Source organism: Ustilaginoidea virens, chromosome 2 (genome assembly GCF_000687475.1).
Source record: "Ustilaginoidea virens chromosome 2, complete sequence".
Taxonomy (NCBI): domain Eukaryota; kingdom Fungi; phylum Ascomycota; class Sordariomycetes; order Hypocreales; family Clavicipitaceae; genus Ustilaginoidea; species Ustilaginoidea virens.
Window position 1 is genome coordinate 4,882,987 of NC_057317.1, and position 12,073 is coordinate 4,895,059.

At 58.8% G+C, this 12,073-nt stretch overlaps 4 protein-coding genes across 4 annotated transcripts; 3 read left to right on the top strand and 1 right to left on the bottom strand.

The window, feature by feature from the left end:
* Positions 1-550: 550 nt before the first annotated feature.
* Positions 551-2,030, top strand: UV8b_03123 (uncharacterized protein; the record flags this gene model as incomplete). The annotated part of the gene is made up of 2 exons (XM_043140621.1): positions 551-794; positions 889-2,030. The coding sequence occupies 2 exons, from the start codon at positions 551-553 to the stop codon at positions 2,028-2,030; spliced, it is 1,386 nt and encodes a 461-aa protein (XP_042996555.1).
* A 1,496-nt stretch (positions 2,031-3,526) lies between these two features.
* UV8b_03124 (uncharacterized protein) lies at positions 3,527-5,846 on the top strand (the record flags this gene model as incomplete). The annotated part of the gene is made up of 5 exons (XM_043140622.1): positions 3,527-4,075; positions 4,175-4,359; positions 4,452-4,530; positions 4,600-5,273; positions 5,366-5,846. The coding sequence occupies 5 exons, from the start codon at positions 3,527-3,529 to the stop codon at positions 5,844-5,846; spliced, it is 1,968 nt and encodes a 655-aa protein (XP_042996556.1).
* Positions 5,847-6,382: 536 nt separating this feature from the next.
* Positions 6,383-7,368, bottom strand: UV8b_03125 (uncharacterized protein; the record flags this gene model as incomplete). The annotated part of the gene is made up of 2 exons (XM_043140623.1): positions 6,383-6,394; positions 6,505-7,368. 2 exons carry the CDS (start codon positions 7,366-7,368, stop codon positions 6,383-6,385), a joined length of 876 nt encoding a protein of 291 aa, XP_042996557.1.
* Positions 7,369-9,864: 2,496 nt separating this feature from the next.
* On the top strand, positions 9,865-10,959 carry UV8b_03126 (uncharacterized protein; the record flags this gene model as incomplete). The annotated part of the gene is made up of 2 exons (XM_043140624.1): positions 9,865-9,952; positions 10,154-10,959. The coding sequence occupies 2 exons, from the start codon at positions 9,865-9,867 to the stop codon at positions 10,957-10,959; spliced, it is 894 nt and encodes a 297-aa protein (XP_042996558.1).
* Positions 10,960-12,073: the final 1,114 nt, after the last annotated feature.

Sequence of the window (12,073 nt, forward strand, 5' to 3'; positions counted from 1 at the left end):
AAATAATATGCAGGCAACTTGGGTCTGTCGCCGAATCATGCTGGCCCTGGCAGGCGCAAGGGTCTGGCCGGCCACGGACTTTGGCCCACTTGCCCCCAGGTACCGGTACTCCGCGACCCTTGTCGGGGGGATGGAGTCTGCGGTACCTGCCTTGTTTGCAGCCGGGTTAACGTCGGCAGCCATTCAAACAACTCACACACAACAACCACGGGCAGGAGCTGTTCCGCTCGCTCATTGGCTGACCGGGCTTTCCCACGTGCCAGTTTCTCCCCGAGAAGAAAGTATTGTAGACAAACTCAATCATCATCAACCCGCTTGAATGAGCGTCTCAACCACGGCCTGCGTGTTCCTCCGGGACGTCTCATTGACTTATATATCCTTGGGCAAAGCGAGGTGCTGCACCTCCTCCGAAGAAGCCCTACCTGTCCAATCACTCTCTTTAGCCCCTCACCCCCCCAAACCCCCCCCTCTGGCAAAAAAAGTCTACTCCGTTCTTCGCATGACACGGGGACAACACAATTTGCATGCACCCGTGTGATAGCATGTCGAAATGAGCGCGACGGAAACCACCAAAGGCTCGACGATGCCCGCCCGAAAGGTCTTTGAGCTCCTGGGCGCCACGGTCGCAGACGGCTGCGCTGCTCGTCTCGGCCGTCTGTCCATGCCAGGCAGAAGACCGATCGACACCCCCAACTACACTGCAGTCACCTCCCGCGGTGCCGTACCTCACCTCACCCCCGACAACGTGAGCAAGCATACAGGCGTGGGCTCTGCGTACATGGCTCTCGAGGACTGTAAGTGGTCCCCCCCTCGCGCCCCCCACACCCCTTGCGCGAAGCGTCCTAGTCTCCCCAAGAGCTGGCGAGGCGACTGACACGGGGCGGTTAGTCGTTGAGCGGCAGGAGCCACCCATCTACAACACGCCTTCGCGTGGAAATCTTGGCCGGCTGCACGGCTTCGCGGCCCTAGCGCCGGATACGACCGTGGTGCTCGGTGCGCGGAGATGCCCGCCCGTCATCACCCCCATGGGTAACGGCGCCAAGTCCGTCACGCTCTTCACCTCGACTGGATTCGCCCACGTCACCGTGTCTCAGTACGTCGCTGCTGTCAGGGACCTGCAGCCCGACGTGGTGGTGCCCCTTGCCGATTCGCTGCACACCAGCAAGACGCCGTCGTCCAAGAAGCTCATCAAGATGGTGGAGCGCACCGAGGAGTGGGTGGACGACTTTCTGCGCCAGCTCGAAAGCCGGGAGGGCCCGGATCATGCGCCGGGCGCTGCTGTCTCCGTCTTTGCGCCCGTCCTGCCGGTCGAGCTCCCCATCCAGTGGGACTACCTGCGCCATCTGGCGGAAGACGTGGCGGAGCACCTGGCGGGCTTGGCCGTCTACGACGCCGGCATTCTTCCGGAGCTGCAAGCCTACGAGCCGCTGCGGTTCTTGCCGAGGCTCTCCTTGGACCTTCCCAAATCGCCGCACGACATACTGCGCCAAGTGTCGCTGGGCGTGGATCTCTGCGCTCTGCCGTTCGTAAACAGCGTCTCCGATGCTGGAGTTGCGCTCACCTTTGTGTTCCCCGCGCCACCGCCGCACGCGCGGCCTGCCCAGCCCCTGGCCGTCGACATGTGGTCGGAGGAACACAACGCCGCGTTGGCGCCGCTGCAGGAAGGATGCCGATGCTTCGCCTGCTCGAACCATCACAGGGCCTATGTGCGGCATTGCCTCAATGCCAAGGAGATGGTCGGGTGGAACCTGCTGCAGATGCACAATCACTACGTCGTGGGGAAATTCTTCGAGGGCATCCGCTCCGAGTTGGCCAGGGGCCTCGACGTCTTTGAAGAGAGCAGGAAGGCATTCCTGGCAGCGTATGAGCCCGAGTTGCCGGAAGGGACGGGCGCGAGACCGAGGGCACGAGGATACCACTTCAAGAGTGAGGCAGGGCAGGCAAAGATCAACAAGTCAACCTGGGTGGCGGATTTTGAGGGCGGTTTGCCAAACGGGCACGCGGATCAGGCAGAAGGCGGCGGCACCTAAACGCCCGATAGAGCCGATGCGAGTGAAGAAGAACAAAGGGCCGAAAGCGAGAGGACACGAGCAGCCACCGCCTTTGTCTTGGGTCCCCGCGAATGGCGCAAACAGGCGAAGATTTCTGACCCAGCTGCTCCTTTCGCGCCGTCCCGGTGCGACGAAAAGTCTGATTTTAGAGGGCCGGTTCAAGGTTGTGTTGCTGCACCTAGCACGAGCTGCAGGCAGGTGATGGCTTCGCATGGTCGGTGAACGAATCCGCGCACCCCGGCGGAACCTGGACAGCTGCAGTTGGCGCAGTTGGTGCAGTTGGCGCAGTTGGTGCAGTTGGTAGCAGCGGATCAACGCCTCTGTCGAAATTTCCAATAAAATTCCCTCATGCTTCCTTGGTCTCAACTTTTCTCCAACGCAGCCTCGCAAAGCAACGCAACGCCTCCGTCGACCCCCCAATCCATCATCAAACTCAAGGTTGGGGGGGTTTGCATGGGTGACTGGGTCCCCGCTGGCCAATGGAAGGCGCCGGTGCGGCCACGATGCCTCAACCAGACAATCCTGCTCCAGTCAAGTCCTGATGGCAGGGGCGCTGGCCGCTGTGCGCTAGCGAGCCACGGCCTGGAAGGTGCCCCAAATGGGCAACTGATGGCAGCCTGGTGTGATGGCTGGGAGCTGCTGCAGACGTACATGGCACTAGCTCAGCCCCGGGCTTGGCGACTCTCTGGCCATGCATGTATGTTGCCTGCCGATTACGCCTGTCGATGATGATCAACATGGGGATTCCAGGCGGATTCCAGGCAGAGTCCAGGCTAGTCAATGCGAGAAGAAAGACGACGACGACGACGAAGAAGAAGAAGAAGAAGAAGAAGAAGAAGAAGAAGAAGAAGAAGAAGATGGAAAAACGAGAATCCCGCCTATCGGCAGCCCCCGAGGCACACACGCGGCTGCAAAGGAAGGTGCACGGGCAGCGGGATCCAGTTTTCATTGGCAGCATCAAAGCTTAAAGCACCACCACCATCACCACCACCACCACCCAGCACGTGCTGCGGCTCCCAGACGCGGATTTCAAAGGGCCCCAGCCCTCGAGGTATCACCAAAGCATCCCGTCTGGCCCGAGAACCCCAGGAGCCCAGGTCGTTCATGCAGACAATTGTCGCCATGTGGCCTGTGGCACACAAATGGTTCCATCCAGCCCCGTCGTCAGAACGGTAAACCACCCGGTCCGTCGACTCCCGCACCCCCATTGGTGGGTGAATGCCGTTGCTCCGCAGCGTGAGGCCGGAAAAGCAATCTCGAACTTTGCCATGGTCGCCACGGGACCCCCCCGGGACTCCCGAGTATATATATAGCATCGGCAAGGCTCGCATCCACGCTCGCATCCCTCTCGCATGCGTCTGCGCGGCCCCTCCTCCCCGTCGTTTCCTCGTGCCTGCATTGCAAAGCCCACCCCAGTCGTCGACCTGCGCTCCTCTGCTTCGGCGCTTCCCCACATCGTCGTCGTCGTCGTCGTCATGCTTGCCAAGCTCGACGTCGCTGCTGTTCTGGCGGCTTCGGCTTCGCTGTCGGCTGTCGCGGCCCAGACGTACCAGCGCCTGGGCACCTGCCCGACTCTCGGCTGTCTCCTCCCGCCCGACCAGAGCGACTTTCTCCCCGGCCAGCTCTTTGACCTGCGGGTCGAGGTCCACGCGCCCGTCAACGGCAGCGAGGCCGCTCACGACGGCAGGCCTGACGACAAGTTCAAGGTCACTATTGCCAGGGACGGCCATGCTCCCCGGGACATTGCCGCGGCCTTCAAGGTCGAGGAGCCCCCGCTGGAGAAGTGGACTTTCGACTGGTACGAGGACTTGTTTGCCCGAGACAGAAAAACACCCTCGGTCGTCAATGTCTCCTCCAAGATCTACCGCAAGCTCTCTCTCGACGAGCCGGGAAAGTACACCGTCACCCTCGAGTACTACGGCGGCGAAAAGACCACGGCCGAATGGGTCGTCCGACCCATCGCCAAGCACAGAAGGGCCAAAAATGTCATCTTCTTCATCGGTGACGGCATGACTACCAACATGGTAAGTAACCTTGACCCTCAGGTCTGCTGCGGCAGCCACGCGACGTGGGAGAACCGACAAAGGTGGAAAGTTGGACCCTAATCTCTCCAACCACGACAGATTACCGCTGCCCGTCTGCTCGGACACAAGAGCATCAACGGCAAGTACCAGACTCAAATGCAGATGGACCAGTTCCCTGTCCTCGGTCACCAGATGACCCACTCCATTGACAGCTACATCACCGACTCGGCCAATTCCGCCTCCGCTCTGTATTCTGGCCACAAGAGCACTGTCAACGCCATGGGGTGAGTTTGCGTCCTCGAGTCCTTTGGGGGAGTTTAGATTGGGTGAAAACGAAGAACGGGAAAAAGACCCTGTGAATTGACAGCTGAACAAGCGTCCATGCCGACTCCTCGCCCGATCCATTTGATGATCCCAAGGTCGAGACAATTGTTGAAATCTTCCGCCGAGTTACCGTACGTTTTGGGTTTCCCTCCCCTGCAAGCGAGAGTCCCGAGATAACAACTGACTCGCATATCTCGCAGAAAGGCGCATGGGGCGCTGTTTCTACCGCCTTCCTGGCAGACGCGACCCCAACTGCCCTCACTGGCCATACCCGCCGCCGTAACGAGTACGGACCTCTCGTTGACCAGGCTCTGCACGGCGTGACCAACTACAGCTGGACCAACCACGGCGGCCCCGACGTCTACTTTGGCGCTGGCGCAGAGCAGTTCTTTGCCGGCAAGGGCACCTACCAGGGCAAGGACTACTACGGCGAGTTTGCCAACAAGGGCTACACCATCAGCTTGAACAAGACGTCGCTGGGGAAGATTGACACGAGCAAAAGGGCCCTCGGCGTCTTCTGCCAGAGCAACCTGCCCGTCTGGCTGGACCGCAACGTGTACACGGAGAACCTGCGAGCTTTCAAGAACGACCCCAAGGGCGGCAAGGAGCCCGCTCTCGATCTTCCCGGACTCAAGGACATGACCCTCAAGGCTGTCGAGGTGCTCCACAAGCGCGGTGGTGACAGGGGCTTCTTCCTCATGTCCGAAGCCGCCTCCGTGGACAAGCAGATGCACGCTCTGGACTACGATCGTGCCCTGGGCGACCTCCTGGAGCTGGACGACACTGTCCGCGCCACCATCAACAAGCTCAAGGACATGAAGATTCTCGACGAGACGTTGGTAGTCGTCTCAGCCGATCACGGCCACGGGTTCGAGTGAGTTTTTGCCACACGGCGACTTATCATATATATATATATATATATGTATACTAGTTGTACATGTTCAACGCTGACCTCGCGTGCTTCAGTGTCTGGGGATCAGCTGATACCGAGTACCTCGCCAAGCAGCGGGACGAGCGCGCCAAGCGCGACGCCATTGGCGTCTACGAACAGTCCGGCTTGTCCCAGTACACCGTCAAGCCCAAGGATGTCAACTACGGCACCGGGGTCAACTTTCCCGCCAACTGGGAGCCCCGGTACGCCATAGCTGGCGGCGTCGGCGCCGCTCCGGACCGTCGAGAGGACTACAAGGTGCACAAGAGCGGTTCACGCGTGCCCGCCGTCAAGAGCAGCGACGGCTACGTCGTCAACCCCAAGGATGCCCCCGACGGCATCGTCATCAACGGCACCCTACCGACCAGCGAGGCCCAGGGTGTCCACTCCCTGACCGACGTTCCCGTGTTCGCCATGGGCCCTTGCCAGGAGACCTTTGGCGGCACCTTTAACAACGTTGATATTTTCTACAAGATGGCCTCTTGCCTGGGTCTTGCTCGTCCTTACACCGGGTAAATCCGAGGCGAAGCGAAACTTGCCCGTCTTTTTTTCATTTTTTTTTCTCGTCCACCCCCTGTTTTCAGCAACCATTGGCCCGTTGTGTTGGGGGGGAAACCTTGTACGGAGAGAGATGATGGGAGAGTAGAGCGTGATTATTGCGACGTGACGTGATGCGAATAATACAGCATGCCACGTGCTCGTAGCTGTCTGGCATGGTCGACGAAACGGGATAAAGTCAACCCACAAAGGTTGATGACACAAGGGTTCCTTGTCGGAGCGGGATTCGCGCGTTGGGCAATAGGCGTGCGATGTCGTGTCTCTGGTGAGGGGAATCAGTACGAAAACCGGTGGGATGTATGGCGGCATCCGCAAAGACGTGGTTGGCGTGCCGCCGCTGTGAAATAAAAGAGCGACAGCCTTGGAAAAGCATGCGATTTTGGATGCCGGCCCTACGCGGCTTGCTGCGCGAAGTGACGTGTTTTCTGTTCCACCACCCAAAGACTGTTAATTCTTTCTCCTTTATCCCCACGAGTCACGACGGCAGCGCATAGCTAGGAATCAAACTAGGCAGTGGGGGAGGAATTTCCCCGGTCAGGTTAGCAAAGGGCCAATTGTGCTTCCGCAAGCCAGGGCCCAGGGCCCAGGACCCAGGGGGAGGAGGCGACAAACATACCGCCCTGTCCTGCGGGTCGCGAGTCCTCCCCGCGGCGGCGCACGGCGCAGGCACGGAGCCCAGCTGGGTCACCAAGCGGACCAGCTCGTCCGAGTCAATCTCCTCGTCGGGATGGTCGGGCCTGCCCGTCAGAGCCGCCGTGTGCAGCCAGACGGCGTCGTCCTCGTAGCCGGTCAGGCTCCCGGCCACGGCCGCGACGTTGTGGTGGCGCAGGCCGCCGCCCACCACGATCTGCAGCCGCCCGGCCCAGCGGTGGCACAGGTGGGCGATGGTGTCGACGTTGGCGGCGCAGGGGCCGGGCCCGCCGGCGGTCAGGACGCCCTGGAAGCCCAGGTCGACGAGGGCGTCGAGGGCGTCGAGGGGGTCGAGGGGGTCGAGGGGTCCGCCGCGCGTGCGGGCGGCGAGGCGGTCGAAGGCGCGGTGGAAGACGCAGCCGTACGGGCGGGCCAGGCGCACGAGGCGGCGGCAGCTGGGGCGGTCGACGGACAGGTCGGGCGGGGCGAGGAGGCCGAAGACGAAGCCGTCGCCGCGGAGGGGATCCATCAGGCCGGAGCGCTTGAAGGCGAGCACGGAGCGGGCCATCTGGTCGACCTCGGCGGGGGAGTAGACGAAGTCGGGGGAGTAGACGAAGTCGGGGGAGCCGTCGGCGGGGGGGCCGCGCGGGCGGATCATGATGCGCACGGGGATGGTGATGCGGCGGGCGACGCGGGCGAGCTCGGACACGGGGGGTGTGGTGCCGCCGAGGGGGTACGAGCCGGGGGCGTTGAGCTCGACGCGCGAGGCGGCTTGCGCCTGGGCCTTGAGCATGGAGTCGCCGGAGAAGGTGGCGACCTCGAGGGGCAGCTTGGTGTAGGTGTCGGGCATGGTTGGTGGTGGTGGTGATGGTGGTGGTGATGGTGGTGGTGATGGTGGTGGTGATGGTGATGTTGGTTGATGTTGATGTTGATGCTGATGTTGATGCTGATGTTGATGGCGGAGGGTTGGAAGGATGGGAAGGGGGGGATTAGGGATTCATGGCGGGCGGGGATTGGCGATGCAGGACTTTGTTTGCGTCGAGACTGGAAAGAGCTGCGGAGCTGCCTTTGGAGGATGCCAAACCCGTCCCGTCCAAGTTGACAAAGTTGCTTGGTTCTGGCACGCGCGGCCAAAGAGTTGAGGTCTTGGTGGTGAACGACCTTTTTCTCCTCGCCGGTGGTGACTCCATGTCGTGACACGGGCACTTGGCTCCGGGTGGTGGTGGGGCCAGGGCCAGCTGTACGGATAACGGGAACTTGATTGATGGCCGGTGGGGGCGGGGGCGGGTGAGGCGGCGATTCGGGTACTGTTGTCTCATCATCCCAGGCGCCATGGCACATGGCATTGTCACATGACCTTGCCTACGTAGGCGCTCCACCATCAACCATCACGTATCCCAATCAAGCCTCTTTCATGTCACAATCGTGCCCCTCACACGCATATGGCATGGCAGCCGGCTACATCTTTGCTTGCACCCCCGTATATCCATCACCAGGCATCGAATCAATGTGGTCTTTTTTGTCGAGCACAAAGGGGCCATTAGCAGGAGCAGCGCGCCGGCATTGGCTGGCTGGCTGACCACCAGCGCCAGCCGCTGTGCAGCTCACTTGGACGGGTGGACGGAGTACGTCGGGTCGGACAGCCCTTGGCCTCGGGTGCTACGATTCGTCACAACAAGTGTGGTCACGGCTACCAGGCCCCCTCGTAGCAACTGTCAAGCGAGCCGTGGTGAAGAGCGGTCAACCAGGCCAGCTGTCGAGGGAGGGCGACGCAGCGTCGCAGCTAAAGTTTGAACGGGGGCGCACCCAGCAACCACCGCACACACAAAAATAAAAGAAAAATAAGATGAAAAAAAAAAAAAGTAAAACATCACAAGGAAGTAAAATAAAGCCGAAGCAGGAAACCTGCAGAGGGGAGACGGCAGATGCCCCCCTCTTGGGCTGCGCTGAGCGTTGCCAAACGCAGCAGGAAGAACCATATGGGGATTGGGGGGGGGAGCCACTGCGTATGTGCCTCGGGGCTTGGGGCCGCGGAAATTGGTGATTTTCTTTCTTTCTTTTTTTTTTTTTTTTTTTTTTTTTTTTTGCGCGATACAGCCTGGCCTGCGGAGGATTGTCTTGTCGTGTCGTGTCTTGGCTCTCGGCTTCTGAGCGCGGTGCGCGGCACGTACTTTGGAACTGCGGGGCACTTGACCCTAGCCCGTAGGTGCCGCTGTCTTGGCGGCGGGCCCACAGCAGAATCGACCATTGACCCCAGGGTTTTTTTTTTTTTTCTCGTTAGCGCGGGCAGGGAAAAAAAAAAAAAAAAAAAGTTGAGACAGAATCGAGCGGTGCAGCAAAAACGAGAAACCCCGCCTGTTTGGGGAGGTGCCTGGCGCTAGCTTTGTCTGGCGTGGGAGTCGTCTTCTGGTGGGCCATGAAAAAAATACAAAAGGGCTGGGGATAAAGGGGAGGAAAAAAAAAAAAAAAAAAAAAAAAAAAAGGAAAGCAAAGGAAAGAAAAGAAAAGAGGAGGGAGGGCGCAGAGTTTTTCGGCATTCGCTCGTTGCCCCGTTTGCCTCTTCCGCCTCGTCCTGGTTGCCCGGGCAGACGCGCAAAAGCCGGGCAAAAACAGGAACAGGCAACAGGCGCCGTGGATGGGCAACAGCCCCCGCCCTGCAGGGTTCCAGCGGGGCCCAGTCGCCCAACGACCGCAAACCCCAGTTGACGTCCTAGTGCTGCACGTGCAGCCTGCTGGACCGCCTCTGCCTCTGCCTCTGCCTCTGCCTCTGAGGGCTGTGTGCTGTTCTGCTCTGCGCCCCTCTGTTGAGCCCACCAACAGAATCCAGAACCCGGCACTGAGATGCTCTCACCCATCCCCCTTGCCTCCCCCCCCCCCGGTCGCCAGCTTCTCCGCTTGCCAAATGAGCTCCGTGCCCTCTTCTCTCACCGTCCGGGGAAGGGAAAGGAAAAAAAAAAAAAAAAAAAAAAAAAAAAAAAAAAGGCCGTCTTTTCTTTGGCCAGACTCCCAGGAACCAATCCGTTTGGGCTCTGCAGGCCTGCGGCAAAATTTTCCAGTGCACCAGACCTTCTCGTTGGCCAGGCGCCCAATGAAACCAGGTCGTGGCTCCATTTTATCTGTGCTGTTGTAGTCTATCAGGAAAACTTTTTTTTTTTTTTTTTTCTGAAAAAAAATTGAATCGACCTACTCAGCTTGCATCATTCATCCATCACTCATCACTTGCATCAATCACTCTTTGCTCTCCCATCCTCGCCTCCTCGCTTCCTCGCTTCCGTCCATCCCACACGTATTCCCTCACAAAAAAAAAAAAAGAAAAGAAAAAAAAAAGATCATCGCTACCGACAATATGTCTGCCGAAGACGTTGATAACACCGTCCACTACGAGCAGCTCGACGACCTCGAGGATGACTTTGACCAGGTCGATCTTGAGATCCGTGAGTCTTCCCCCCCTTTCCTTTTTCTTTTAAAAAAAAAGAAAAAAAGAAAAAAAAAAGGGAGAAAGAGACAAAGAAAGAGAAAGGAAATTCCCCCCAGAAACCTATCGGCTTGCCACATCCGTCGTGAAAACGGCTTGCGACCATATCAACCATGACAAGCTGGTTGGTTAAAAACATCAAAACTTACCTATATCCTAGTGCGTATCCAGGACAAGATGACCCGTGACCTCTTCGCCAAGCGTGAAAAGACCATCTGTCAGATCCCCAATTTCTGGCCTCTCGTCTTTGAGCGCGCCCCTCCCGAGATCGACGAGTATATCCAGCCCACCGACGCCGCCGTCATTGCGTCTCTCAAGAGCCTCTCCGTCGAGCGCTTCGAGCTGCCCAACGGCCACCCGCGCAGCGTCTCCATCAAGTTCGAGTTTGCCGAAAACGACTACTTTGAAAACACCACGCTCGAGAAGAAGTTCTGGTGGCGCCACGCCAAGGACGGCTGGGAGGGCATGGTTTCGGAGCCCGTCGACATCAACTGGAAGCCCAACAAGGACCTGACCAACGGGCTGCTCAGCCTCGCCAACAAGATCCACCAAGAGGACAAGGCCGGCAAGCGCGAGGAGCAGACCCCGGCCAAGAAGGAGCTCATCAAGAAGCTCGAGACCACCAGCCTCGACGCCGTCAGCTTCTTCAACTTTTTCGGTTTCCGCGGCCGCTTCATCACCGAGGAGGAGAGCCGCGAGGCTGCCCGCGCCGAAGAGGAGAAGCGCAAGGCTCGCAAGGAGGGCAAGGAAGTCGACGAGGCCAAGCTCGATGCGGACGAGGACGAGGACGAGGACGACGGCGAGTACGAGTTCGAAATCTTCCCCAATGCTGACGATGTCGCCCTCACCATTGCCGAGGACCTGTGGCCAGAGGCTATCCGCTACTTCCGCGAGGGGGAGGAGCTGGCCGCCCTCAGCGAGATGGACTTTGAGGATGAGGATGAGGATGAAGAAATGGCCGAGTGAAGGGGGGCAGGCAGCAGCGTGTACTGTCAAAGGTATTGGAGGAGATTCCTAATGTTTTGGACCTGGAACATGTCCCTGCTAAAACGATGCCTATGTTTTGATGCTTTGACGGACTTTTTTTCTTTTTCCACATCATTTTCTGGGGGGTTTTTTTTTTTGTCTTTTCACCCCCCTGTTTTCAACGACGGATTTTTGTTTCGGGTTTAGACCTGGAAAACAGATTACCCGCTCACAAAAGCTGAGCACGCGAATGGAAATTTCCTACTAGTTGCCGTTTTTTCTTGACTCGCCGGTTTCAGCCGTGGCAGGTGCCCGACGTATGGATGCGAGGCACCACGTCAACTGGCGTTTTCGTATCTTGTGCAGATGATGAGATTTGCGATCCCTAGAGGTACGCATCAGAGGCGCAGGAGGCGCAGGAGACACTTGCTACGTGACAGCATCTGTCGAGCATGTTCCCGATGCTGCTAGACGCCGCCGAAACCGAGGGCGGCACCGTGTCGTCAAGGGAGCAGCAAGACCGCTGTTGATCGGTGCTGGCATGGCGCAGTTCCTCCAGTATGATGATGGCGTGCGTGGCATATATCGCCCATCAGGACATGGATGCACGTGGGAGTAACTCGTGTAGTCGCAGAGGGTTTCCATCTCGTCTTCTACCATCTACGACAGTTTTCAAAACTGAGCAAGTCGGCAGGGTCGGCCAAAGTGTCAGGGTGCTAAGCGAATCGAGCAAGGTTCCCGGCACCAAAAGTGCGGAGGCGAGAGTTAAAAAATGAAAAATCGCTGGAGCCTGCCCAGATCATCTCAAGTTTGTTTTCCGTTTGAATGGATTGACAGCGCGCGGGGATTAGTAAGCATCGTCGGCAAAGCGGGGGGGGGGGTTCGGGGGTGCGGTTTCCGGCTTTCCCTCTGTCAAACGGCAGCTTTCCAGCGGAGCGGAGACGGGTGATTTTTAATCAGATGCGACGGGCCGCGGGATCTAGAGTAGAGGTCTGCTGCAGTAACAGTGGCAACAGCGGCAACAGTGGCATCAGTGGCATCAGTGGCAACATCGCGTACATCAGCAACAGCAGCATTGCCAGATGCAACCAGACGGCAGAGCTTGCAGTCATGT